The sequence below is a fragment of the Brassica napus genome, chromosome A5 (genome assembly GCF_020379485.1).
Source record: "Brassica napus cultivar Da-Ae chromosome A5, Da-Ae, whole genome shotgun sequence".
Classification (NCBI taxonomy): domain Eukaryota; kingdom Viridiplantae; phylum Streptophyta; class Magnoliopsida; order Brassicales; family Brassicaceae; genus Brassica; species Brassica napus.
The window spans coordinates 22359308-22372394 of NC_063438.1; the positions used below are offsets into that span (position 1 = coordinate 22359308).

At 39.5% G+C, this 13087-nt stretch overlaps 1 protein-coding gene and 1 long non-coding RNA gene across 2 annotated transcripts; one reads left to right on the forward strand and one right to left on the reverse strand.

The window, feature by feature from the left end:
- The first annotated feature begins 5225 nt into the window (after positions 1 to 5225).
- LOC125608993 (probable serine/threonine protein kinase IREH1) lies at positions 5226 to 11778 on the forward strand. Its single transcript, XM_048779683.1, has 17 exons — positions 5226 to 6120; positions 6379 to 6422; positions 6525 to 6707; positions 6790 to 8142; positions 8221 to 8393; positions 8538 to 8781; positions 8921 to 9013; positions 9086 to 9226; positions 9304 to 9396; positions 9549 to 9744; positions 9986 to 10071; positions 10282 to 10370; positions 10746 to 10797; positions 10873 to 10929; positions 11017 to 11193; positions 11300 to 11377; positions 11526 to 11778. Exons 1-17 carry the CDS (start codon positions 5433 to 5435, stop codon positions 11610 to 11612), a joined length of 3834 nt encoding a protein of 1277 aa, XP_048635640.1. The 5' UTR covers positions 5226 to 5432; the 3' UTR covers positions 11613 to 11778.
- Positions 11779 to 12026: 248 nt separating this feature from the next.
- LOC106356273 lies at positions 12027 to 13062 on the reverse strand. The gene is made up of 2 exons (XR_001272033.3): positions 12590 to 13062; positions 12027 to 12450 (listed from the first exon to the last, which is right to left on the reverse strand). It is a non-coding gene; the product is annotated as an uncharacterized LOC106356273 (long non-coding RNA).
- Between the last annotated feature and the right edge of the window lie 25 nt (positions 13063 to 13087).

Sequence of the window (13087 nt, forward strand, 5' to 3'; positions counted from 1 at the left end):
TGTCATGCAGCACAGAGTCAGATGAAGAACTAACATCCAATGCAACAGGTATAGGCATAGGTAAGATAGTAGGACCAAACAAATCAAGAGGCAATTCAGATGATTTCACATTTGTAAAAGGAAAAGTTGTTTCATGGAAAACGACATTTCTAGAAACACTCACAATATTGGTTTGCAAATCAAGAACCTTATACCCTTTATAACCAGTTGCATAACCAATGAACACACATGGATTTGCACGGGGAGTAAACTTGTTACGATCTTTAAGATAAGTCGAAACATAGCAAAGACAACCAAACGATCGTAAAAAAGTAAAATCCTGAGCTTTCTTAAAAAGTATTTCGTAAGGAGACAGTTTATCAAGCAACAAGGATGGTGTTCTATTGATCAAAAAGAAAGCAGTAAGAACACATTCAGACCAATATGCAAGAGGAACGTTAGACTGAAAGAGTAATGCACGAGCAACATTTAACAAATGTTGATGTTTTCGTTCAACGATAGAGTTCTGTTGTGGTGTATAAGCACATGAGAATTGATGAATAATACCCTTAGAAAGAAAGAGGTCTTTGAAAGCCAACTCAGGTGCGTTATCACTTCTAACTTTCTTAACAATAGTCTTGAATTGAGTCTCTACATGAGTTAGAAAAGTTGGGAAAACTGTTTTAACATCACTTTTATTCCTCAACATATACAACCAAGTAACACGAGTACAATCATCAACTATTGTAAGAAAATATTTGAAACCTTCTATAGACTCAACCGAAAAAGGACCCCATATGTCTATATGTATAAGATCAAATGGGTTTACAGACAACTTTGGACCAGATACAAACGGTAAACTACGTTGTTTAGCTAAAGGACAGATAGTACAAGGTGTTGTGTTGACTTTAGACGATAAAGGGATACCAGGAATGTGATGCAGTTTTGTAAATGAAGGGTGTCCTAGACGTTGATGCCACAGAGTTCCATCAACCAAAGATCCACATAAAGAATTTGTTTTAGCATGTAACTGAGGCTCCAAAATGTAAAGACCATGCAAAAGTGACCCTTTACCAATCGTCAAGTCCCGAATATGGTCCTGTATGAAACAAGAGTCATAGTAAACATGAGTAGACAAATCACGGTTTTGAAGCAAAGAGCTGACACTCATCAAATTGAACTTAAAACTCTGAACATGCAAAACATTATGAAGTGTAAGTGTATCCGAAATATGCACTGTCCCCGTGTGACTGATTGGAACACTAGTGCCGTTAGGTAAAGAGACTGTTACACCTGAAACATGACACACTTCACTAAACAAACTCAAGTCAGAACATACATGACTAGTGGCACCATTGTCGACAATCCAACAACCATATGGTAAAATGGAATATAAAGTCGAAAGGCAATGATGTTGGAATGTTAAAATGTGATTGTCAAAACGAAGGTTGGTTGAAAGAAACACAATCGAAACCTTACCAGCAGTAGAGGTAGACGCCTTGAAACTGTGTTCAGTAATAGTACCAGTTGGTTGTTGAGAAGACTGCTTATCACCAACTCTTGTTTGAGCCATCAGTTGTGCTAGCAAGCTCTGAACCTGATCCGTAGTAAACTGATTTAGATCCAAAGAAGGATTAGGAGCAGCAACAGCATTAGCCACATTAGTCGATTGATTCTGTTGGAACTGGCTCTGTGGAGGAAACTGAGGCTTAGGAGTAGACTGTTGTTGTGGACCACGTGAAGACGACGAAGTCATCTGATGTAGTTTATGCCCGGGAGGATAACCATGAAGTTTATAACACTTCTGAACAGTGTGGCCGTGACGTTTGCAATGGGTACAGACAGGCTTCTGAGAAAAGCGATTGCCTTGATATGCTGCAGCATAAGCTGGATTATCAAATGGACCAGTGTAGTAGCTAGGATCCTGAACGTTGACTGCAGACTCAATTGGACCAGTGTTCTGAAAAGCAACATTATCTACTCGTGTAGATGGTTTAATTGACTTCTGTCGTTCATCCTGTGCCACCATGTTAAACACATCCTCAATATCTGGAATAGGCCTCAACATGAGAATATGACGACGTGTAGACTCATACGCTTCATTCAAACCCATCAGAAATTTCATAACACGACTCTTCTGTTGCATCTTCTCCCATAGCAAAGCAGCATTACACTCACAACGGCCGCAAGTACAAACCGGAATCTCCACATAGTTCTTATATTCTTCCCACAGAGTAACAAGTTCTGTATAATACGTACTGATATCCATCGAACCTTGTTGAATAGTGCTCAGACGCTGTTCTATCTCATATACCCGAGGAGCATCATCCTGCTTAAAGCGAGTCAACAAGTTCTTCCATATGGATTCAGCAGTAGACATGAACAATAAGCTTTGACCAATCTTCTTGGAAACAGAATTCATAAGCCAAGTCACCACCATATCATTGCATCTTGACCAAGATCCAGAATCACGATGATTGGGAGAGGGTTTCGGAATCTACCATCAATAAACCCAAGCTTATTGCAAACATTCAAAGCCATCCTCATCGAACGATGCCACGAGTGAAATTCCAAACCGCAAGACAAACGATCGGAAACATGTATCAAATCAGCATGATCCGATGAGTGGAGATAGTACGGATTCTCGTACAAATCAGTAATCGAACGAGCTGGATCTGGAACGGACTGTTGCTGACCCGTGGAACTCATTGAATCAAGTGATGTTGAAAGCAAACGGCAAAACAATCAATCAAGATCAATGAGAACGCAAAACGGCAAAGAATCAGCAAGTAACAGCTCAAGATATCAATCACCAGCACAGAACGATTCAATCGAGCAACAAAATCAAGAAGACGAAGGCGATTCGCGATACCAGTTCTATCAAATCGAGAAGGAGATGAAGGCAGAGATCGATCGTGAGCTCACGAACAGAAACGCTCATCCTTGAATCGATTTGAAGAAGACGAAGGTCGAGAATCAATGGCGGAAGCTCAGTATGTGCTCTGATACCATAACAAGAAAGTCGTTATTAGTGTAAAAAATACTTTCTCAATCTATCAATGTACGTACATGAGCTGTATTTATACATACATTGTATACGGTTTAGTAAAGGGAAGCTAAACCGATGATTAAACTTAACCAGAATCTAATCTAAGTTAACCGGATTCTCTAATAAGCTCAAGCGTTACCAGTAAGCCGGCAAACAAATGAAGACCAAGGAGGAAAACCTATGGTCGCAGTCGCAAAGGAAGGTGGTGATACGTTTTCTCAACAAAATCTCGTTAACCTTAATTTGACTTGGATTTCGAGGGGACAATAATTTGGTTTATTTACCAACTTAAGAAACAGTGCAGTAAACCATCTATATCAATAACATATCAATTTAGTGGGCCTCCCTGGATAACAAATTTCTAGACGTTAACAAAAATACACAAGCCCATATTAATAACTGGTCTGAATGACATGGCAAAAAGAAGTCTTCCGATTGGTCTGAATTTCCGATACTACGTGGCACACCTAAGGAGGCTCCTTATTGTCCTTTTAATATAGTTAGATTGTTAAAAAAAAGGTTTTATACTAGTATTAATTAATCAAAGTCAAAATCTAAACCCATCATCATCTAGGAGAATTTTTCATTAATTATATTAAAATATTGAAAAACTTGTGCCAAATCCGAAATCTGCGTCTTTTTTTTGTCAAACAACCAAATTCTGTCTTAACCATATTTGGTTGATTTTTTTCTGTTTTAGGCATTAATAATATATTTTCAGTTAGATTGTAGTGTCGTAAATTGGTCTGAACTAGCAGAATTGTAAAATGGTAATCAAGAACAAACTCTTCTTCTCATCCGGATCTTCGAGCCACAATAGTTTCAATAGTCCCATTTCTGTTGGCTCCAAATCTCCGATACAATCAGACACAAATATGCCTGAAGCTGCTCCCAAGGATGAAACCCTTGTCCCTGACCCGATCCCCGCTGGTGGTTTTGTCGGTATGTTCTCATCAGAAACAAATAATATATTGATTTGGTTAGTGTCAGATATGATGTTATTGTCTCAAATTCTCAATCCATTATATTTAATTCATCTAAGACATAAAAACGCTTTGAGAGCTTTTTTTTCTTTGAGAGCTTTTATGTAATATTGTGATGGAGACTTATGCTCGTCTCGTTCCTGTTATGAGCATGTTCGCTTGTAGGATATAATATAAATGCTTGTTTTAAGGATGAGCATTATCACCACCTTTTACCATCTTGTTATGAATTAAACGGTATGTTTGTCGCATGTTGATTCTTCACTTCATATTTCTCAAATTTTACTTCGCAGGCCGCTCCGGACGATTTGGCCCTCGGAAGAGGTTTCCTAGTGACATAAAAAGTTTTTCTCATGAGTTGAACTCAAAAGGTGTACAGCCCTTTCCATTATGGAAGCCTCATATTTCGAACAATGTGGAGGTATTCTAGAATATCTTATTTTTATTAATCTTCTATGAGTTTTGCTGTATGCAGGATCTAATAGTCTGTCGTTTCTAGGAAATATTGGTTCTGATTCGTGCAAAATTTGATAAAGCAAAGGAAGATGTAAACTCTGACCTTAAGGTATTTGCTGCGGACTTGGTGGAAGTTCTTGAGAAAAATGCAGAAAGCCATTTTGAGTGGGAGGAATCACTTGAAGACTTGTTAATTTTGGCTCGAAATTGTGCTATGACTACTCCTGGAGATTTCTGGCTTCGTTGTGAAGGGATAGTTCGAGATTTGAATGATAGACGTCAAGAGCTTCCTCTTGGCATTCTCAAACAGCTTCACACTCGGATGCTTTTCATACTTACTAGATGTACGAGGTTGCTTCAGTTTCATTATGAGTTCTCTCTGACTTCATAATTAGGTTTTTGGTGAGTCTTGAACCCATGACTTCATCCTTTAACAACACTTTTCCGGGATGAGTTGTCACTGATCTTTTCCTCATGAGGAATTTATTCTATCACATAAACATGATGATTTGTTTTACTTTTTATTTACTTAGTTCCTTTGTCTTTCATTTCTCGAATTTGTTCTTTTGTCTTTGATTTTTCGAATTTGAAAAAAATGAAAAAGCTGGTTTGTGCTGTTGGAAAATGATTTTGTAGATGAAAATTTAGTTTTATCAGTTTAAAATCTTAATCAAAAGTCAAATGATAAGTCAGAATTTGACATTTGTTGACCTATTTTTCTGTGTTAGTCATTATACAAAAAAAAAAAAACATTTGGGGGGACTCTAAATCTACGGTTACCACTACAGTCACGCCTTCCTTCTTCTTCTTCTTCCTCGTCGCTTCCGCACCTCTGAACCTCTGAGATCTCCACAGAATCGAATCATATACACAGAGACAGTTCTCTTTCGAAGTTACAAGTGTGTAAATGACCACTAACTTTTGAGTTGGATCCTAGTATCCTGATTAGGTTTTTCGAATCGAGAATGGTGTTCAAGAACAAACTCTTCTTCTCCTCAAAAAAATCCGGATCCTCGAGCCCGGATAGCTCCAACAGCCCCAGATCCGTCGGCTCCAACTCTCCTAATCCATCGGACAAGAAGAAGTCCAAATCCGCTTCCAAGGATGAATCCCCGATCCATAGCCCGAGCTCACTCGGCGGCTTCGGTTGTAAGCAGGCGTCGTCGATTAAAGACGGTTTGAAGAAGAATAAGGGAAAAGAAGTTCCGTCTCCTCACTCTATCGGGAAATCGAACTTGTCTCCCAGCTCCGAGGCGAAGAAGAACGGAGGAGGACCGGCGTTTGTTTCTCCGATCATGGCGTCGTCTCTGGGATTGAACCGGATCAAGACGAGATCGGGGCCTTTGCCTCGGGAGAGTGTTTTCAATTTTCGGAGTGATGAGAAGACTCCGCCTCTGCTGTGTACGAGTAAGCTCTCGAAGATGGCTACTGATACTGGTTCGGGTTCGGGTTCGTCTGGATTTGGTAGTGGGGATAAGAAGAAGGAAGCTGGGAGTGTGATGCTGAGGTTTGAAGAGAACATGAGTCGCGCTCAAGCGAGTGATCGTGATAGTAGTATGTCTCCTGATACTGGAGGACCGCCGAAGAGCCTCAGCCCTACGTTGCCGCCTTCAGGATCTCGATTGCAGAATGCTGCATCCTCATCGGGAGTTGGTATGTCCTCAGATACATAAAAACGTATTGAGAATTTTCTGTATGATGGTAATGTGATAAGAGTCTTATGCGATGAGAATGTTCGCTTGTAAGATGTAAGAGAAATGTTAGTTTTAAGGATGAGCATCCGTGTGTGTTGATAACTGGACCTTATCACTGCCTTTGGCACGTCTTACTCTGAATAGTATCTCGATATTGTATGTCTTCTGTTGGTTCTTCAGTTCTTATACTAAGTTTTCTTATGGTTCTACTTCGCAGGCCGCTCTGGCCCTATTAAAAGTTCAGACTTCTGCACCCCAGAGGTACCCCATTCTCCATCACATATATATATATATATTTTTTTATTGGTTGTGCTGTGTATTACGCTTAAGTGATCTTTTTGCATTGATGTTTATCTTTTCTAGAATTCGTATGAGTGGGAAAATCCCAAAGAGTCAGAATCACCACGTTATCAAGCCTTACTTCGTATGACCAGTGCTCCTCGGAAGAGGTTTCCCGGTGACATCAAAAGCTTTTCTCATGAGCTGAACTCTAAAGGTGTACGGCCCTTTCCATTGTGGAAGCCTCGTAGGTCGAACAATGTGGAGGTATTGAAGAGTCTCCGATCTCTATTAATCCGTGTGAGTTTTTTTTTTCCGTATGCAGAAGCTAATACTCTGTCTTTTCCAGGAAATATTGGTTCTGATTCGGGCCAAATTTGATAAAGCAAAGGAAGAAGTAAACTCTGACCTTAAGGTATTTGCTGCGGACCTGGTGGGAATTCTTGAGAAAAATGCAGAAAGCCATCCTGAGTGGGAAGAAACATTTGAAGACTTACTGATTTTGGCTCGCAGTTGTGCTATGACTACTCCTGGAGATTTCTGGCTTCAGTGTGAAGGCATAGTTCAAGATTTAGATGATAGACGTCAAGAGCTTCCTCAGGGCGTTCTCAAACAGCTTCATACTCGGATGCTTTTTATACTTACCAGATGTACGAGATTGCTACAGTTTCATAAGGAAAGTTGGGGAGAAGAGGAACAAGTTGTACAACTACGTCAGTCAAGAGTTTTGCATTCTATAGAAAAAATACCTCCCAGCGGGGCGGGAAGGAGTTCAAGTGCTGCAAAGGTCTTAAAGATGCCACCATCCACCAAGAAAGCTTATAGTCAGGAACAGCGTGGTTTGCAATGGAAGGAGGACGTTGTTGTACGCTCAGTTCCTCCCCTCTCTCCTCCTGAAGATGATGTTCTTAAAGAATCTGAATCTCCTGCAAACATTGATAGAATGTCTTCGTGGAAGAAACTTCCAACTCCAGTACTGAAAACTGTGAAAGAAGCGCCAGCATTAGAAGAGCAGAATCATAACAAAGTTGAACCTCCAAATCTGGTTAGAAATCGACATGAGGCTATCTCTACTCTCAGCGGCCCTCCCGCAAAAGATTCTCATGAACATTCCCCCAAGCATCGGCACAATGTATCTTGGGGTTACTGGGGGGAACAGCCACTTGTTTCGGAAGAAAGTTCAATAATGTGCCGTATCTGTGAGGAGGAGGTTCCCACTACCCATGTTGAAGATCACTCTAGAATTTGTACATTAGCTGATAAATATGACCAGAAAGGTCTGAGTGTTGATGAGCGGCTTATGGCAGTTGCTGGAACTCTAGACAAGATAGCAGAGACCTTCAGGCATAAGGATAGCCTAGCAGCTGGAGAAAGCCCAGATGGTATGAAAGTATCCAATTCAAATTTGACTCAAGAGTGTGATGTTCTCTCGCCAAGGTTGAGTGATTGGTCGCGGAGAGGGTCAGAAGACATGCTTGACTGTCTCCCAGAGACTGATAATTCAGTTTTTATGGATGATCTGAGAGGTTTACCCTTAATGTCATGTAAAACCCGTTTTGGTTCCAAGTCTGATCAAGGCATGACAACTTCATCTGCCAGTAGCATGACTCCTAGATCCCCAATTCCAACCCCTAGACCTGATCCAATTGAAATGATTCTAGGAGGCAAGGGTACTTTCCATGATCACGATGAATATCCACAGGTTTGTGATGGTTATGCTCCATCTTCATAAATTTTCTTTCGTTATTAAATATTTCTCTGATAGAAACTCTTGATGCAGATGAGCGAACTTGCTGACATAGCAAAATGTGCAGCAGATGCCATCCCGGGTGATGAACAATCAATTCCATTTTTACTTTCTTGTCTTGGAGATCTGAGGGTTGTCATAGACCGCAGTAAGTTTGATGCACTTACAGTAGAAACTTTTGGGACTCGCATAGAAAAGTTAATCCGGTGAGTTTCTTGTGTTATTTTTGGCATGAGATATCTTTTAAGTCCCTCCCTCTCTCTTCTTTTTGCGTTCATGTATAATTTGTAGAGGTTTTGTGATTTCCAGAAATATTAGGTGTTGAAAGTATAGATTTCTTCATTATGTAGGGAGAAATATCTGCAGATCTGTGAGCTTCTGGATGATGAAAAGGTTGACTTATCAAGCACTGTAATTGATGAAGATGCTCCTTTAGAAGATGATGTTGTTCGAGGCTTGAGGACCAGTCCAGTACACCCGCGCGACCGCACATCCATAGATGATTTTGAGATCATAAAACCAATAAGTCGGGGAGCTTTTGGGAGAGTTTTTTTGGCTAAAAAGAGAACAACAGGAGATCTATTTGCAATCAAGGTAAAATATATTTTGCGTTTGCTCTCTCTTAGTTCTCTTTTCTTTTGTGAAAAATATTGTAGTTAGGATGACGTGGATGACAAAATCTTTAGTTGGATTTTCTCTAATCTTGTGTTGTAATGTCTGTTATACTCTTCAGGTTCTGAAAAAGGCAGATATGATCCGAAAGAATGCTGTTGAAAGTATACTAGCCGAACGTGATATTTTGATCAATGTCCGCAATCCCTTTGTGGTGAGCAGGTCTAACCTTTAAGCACATTCTTTGGATAGATCTACATCTTTAAACGTAACTTCTTTTGAGCAGGTACGTTTCTTCTATTCTTTCACGTGTCGTGACAACCTGTATCTGGTGATGGAGTATTTGAATGGAGGGGACCTGTATTCTTTGTTGAGAAATTTGGGTTGCTTAGAGGAAGATATTGTCCGTGTGTATATTGCCGAAGTGGTAAGTTCTGCATGCTTATTTTTGAGTCATGCCATAGAAGTTCTAGAAAGTGATTTCATGATCAATTTTCTTTTCAGGTCCTTGCTTTGGAATATTTGCATTCTGAGGGTGTTGTTCACCGTGATTTGAAGCCTGATAATTTGTTGATTGCGCATGATGGTCATATTAAGGTATTTTTTCGATTGTTAGAACTCTCTTCGGCCATCTTTTGGAATACTTTGGTTGTCTTGTTATTTGAGGATTAGGAGATTGTGTTCTGGTCTTAGCAATAAATTCTCAGAATCACTGCGTCTTTTGTGGTTTGTTTCGCTGTATTGAGCAGTTGACAGATTTTGGGCTCTCCAAAGTTGGTCTCATCAACAGCACGGATGATCTGTCTGGTCCTGGGATATCTCTACTTGATGAGGAGGAATCACAATTACCCACATCCGAGCATCAACTTGAAAGGCGCAAGAAACGGTCTGCTGTGGGTACTCCTGACTACTTAGCACCAGAAATTCTTTTAGGGACAGGACATGGTGCGTTCTAATCTTGCTGTATATTTATCTTCTAATCAAAAATGGTTTTTTGAGTAGAATGCTTGGTATTCGGCTGGGTTGGTTATTGAGCCAGGAAAAAAATACGCTCTACACATCTGTTTCTGCATAATATTGATGTGTTTAGTAGTTAGAAAGCTGGACTACCGAGTTTCAGATGTTTCTGTTCCGTTTATCACATGCCAAGTTGACAAAATTGACATATACTTGCAATATTTTTCAGCTGCAACTGCGGATTGGTGGTCTGTTGGAATCATTCTGTTTGAACTCATTGTGGGAATTCCACCTTTCAATGCTGAGCAACCTCAGGTGAGAGACTAATCATATGTTGTTTCTTGTTAATGCTTTGAGTGCGGAACATATGTTTCTCAAGGTCTCCGAGTACCGTGTTAGGTTTTGTACAGGCTGTTGTACTCCTGCAACTTACATATGAAATGATTATTTATGTTTCTATAAGGAGTAGCTTGCATCTCATTTTGGCTTTTAACATTTATTTGCATTATCTTTGGTTTGTTGTAGCAAATATTTGACAATATTCTCAATCGTAACATACCATGGCCTCATGTCCCGGAAGAAATGAGTGCTGAAGCCCACGATATTATTGACCGGTAAAATATATTCTCTCTCCCTTTCTAATTATACGCTTCACACTGGTCGCTTCCAGAATCATCCGTTGTGCAATAGAAAACACCGATGAACAACTCTTTTCTGCTCACTATATTGAGTAACTATCTGTTTCGCTAACGTCCATAGTTAATGTACATGCTAAGGACGTTTGATTCAAACTCTGTGTTTCCATACTAAATAGAATCTTTGCTCTACAGATAAAAGACAGGTTATTGTTTGTAACGTCATGTCATCTTCTCTTTCTAGATTTTTAACAGAAGATCTCAAACTCTGTGTTTCCATACTAGATAGAATCTTTTCTCTACAGATAAAAGACATGTTATTGTTTGTAACGTCATGTCATCTTCTCTTTCTAGATTTTTAACAGAAGATCCTCATCTGAGACTTGGAGCTAGAGGTGCTGCTGAGGTAAAAACTGATGTCGTTTTCTGTAATGACTTGTTCCAGTTTGCTGTATTTACTGAAAATAAGTTCATGGCGCAGGTCAAGCAGCACATCTTCTTTAAGGACATCAACTGGGACACTCTAGCGAGGCAAAAGGTGCTGTATCTTTTTCTTTTGATGATATATGATTTGCAGAAACGGACCCTCATGTCGTATGCAAAGTTTAACACTAGTTTTCTTTAGGCTGCATTTGTTCCAGCTTCAGAGAGTGCAATCGACACTAGTTACTTCAGAAGTCGCTACTCGTGGAACACATCTGATGAGCAATTTTTCCCATCGGGTGAGGTTCAAGATTATAGTGATGCTGATAGCTTGAGTGGCAGCAGTGGTTGTTCGAGCAATGGTCATGAAGAGGGAGAGGTAACATTCACTGATCCACTCTTTGAATTCAACCTCCTTACTCTTTCATTAATGTTCTTCGAATGTAAATAATTTCACCAAAATGGATCAAAATGGTGATACACAGGTTGAAGAAAGCGACGGACAAGCAGAGTCGGAGTCTGGCATACCTGTAGATTACTCTTTCAGTAATTTCTCGTTTAAGGTACTGATCACATGACTTCTCTGTTAAGAGCCAGTTTTGTACCGAGTATACAAAGGCTATTTAGTTATTGATTTTAAGATTTGAGTTCTATGTTCGTACATTTTTACTTAGCGCTCTAAGTAAGTTGCTTTGTTTCATGGTTTTGCAGAACCTGTCGCAGTTGGCATCAATCAACTATGATCTTCTATCTAAAGGCTGGAAAGATGAGCCACAACCAAACTCGCGTCCCAAGTAATAATGCTTATTACAATTTGGCCAAAGCCAAGCCTTTTTAAAGCCAAACCAAAATGCTCATGAAAATGCAAAACTGAGGTGTATATTTTATCACAGAGACAGAAAATCAAATATTATTTTGACAAAATATCAATATATGATGACAACTAAAAGCTACTTTTTTCTCAGTAGTGTAACAAAATCTCATTTTATACACAAATTGTTAGAGCATGTTTATTGGTAAAACCCTTAAGTGGTTCTTAGTGAATTTTTAACTATTAAATTTAAGATAAAAGAGTTTGTTAAGAGACCCTCAATTTTAATGGTTTATTGGTTGTTTCTTAATGATGGTATATAAGAACACAAGTTAAGAAAATGGAGATGAAGAATGTGAGATAAACAAGAAAGAGGATGGAGACTTCAATATTTTGAGAAAGAGAAGAATGGTATCTGATTTATAAAGTTTGTTTATGAATTACAAGTGTGTCTCGTGAATTAAAAGGGTGTCTTGTGACACAAGACTACAACGAGAACACACACACAACAACTACATCTCTCGTGACACACACACACATACATTTCTCATGACTACACACACACAACAACTACATCTCTCGTGACTGACTACACAAGACTACAACAACAACAACTATACTCTTCTTCTGAAAATCACAAACCTTTCACCATTTATCAAATCACGGTGCTTTCACCACTTCACTTCAACTATAGCTTTTACCTTGATTAACAATTGGTATGTGTTTGAGATACTATCACAAGACAATGCAACGGTGCCCGAGAAACCATCACTCTGTAGTTTCTTCATCCTCCCTTAACCTTAGCATGCCTCTTGTTCTTCCAATCTAAAGACACAAAGACAGGAAAAGATCAAAACAGAGCAAATAGAAAGGTTTTGTCCAATTGACACAACGGTTTATCCAATTCAACAGAGCAAATACAAAGGTTATATCCAATTCAAAAGATCAAATACAAAGGTTTTACCTTTATAAAAAATCTCGGGGGGTTTCGTCTGGCAGAGAGAAAGGTTTGACCTTTCGATTCGCTTGAAACAGTCACCGTTCTCCTTCGTCTCCGACAGCCACCACGAGTTTTAGATCTCGTCGTTTTTCTTGGTCGAAGACAGAAACTGATAGAGGGGACGCCGATTTCCATCATCGACAAGAGCCTTCGGGAGCGCCGACGTTTCGTTGAGGAGAAGCTCCTTGAAGAAGAGAAATCGACGAACGCAGAGAGGAGCGAAGGAAAAGAAAAAGAAGGAAAAAAAGAAAAGAGACCAAACCGACAGACCCACTTCTCCTCAATCCAATGAACAATAGACACGTGGCTCGTAAGGGACGTGCCTTCGCTCCCTTAATTAAGGGACGGAACTTAGTTTAATTCATGTTTTTCTTTTATTTTTAATGCAACTAGACCTAAGATACCAGCTTAAGGGCTGCTGATAAACATGCTCTTAACAAACAAAATCAGTGAAATGGAATT

Excerpts from the sequence above, each read along its gene's own strand:
- LOC125608993 (XM_048779683.1), top strand. The coding sequence starts at position 5,433 with ATGGTGTTCAAGAACAAACTCTTCTTCTCCTCAAAAAAATCCGGATCC. Across the intron at positions 9,014-9,085 it reads ATGTCCGCAATCCCTTTGTG|GTACGTTTCTTCTATTCTTT; the intron begins GTGAGCAGGTCT and ends TCTTTTGAGCAG. Across the intron at positions 9,745-9,985 it reads TCTTTTAGGGACAGGACATG|CTGCAACTGCGGATTGGTGG; the intron begins GTGCGTTCTAAT and ends AATATTTTTCAG.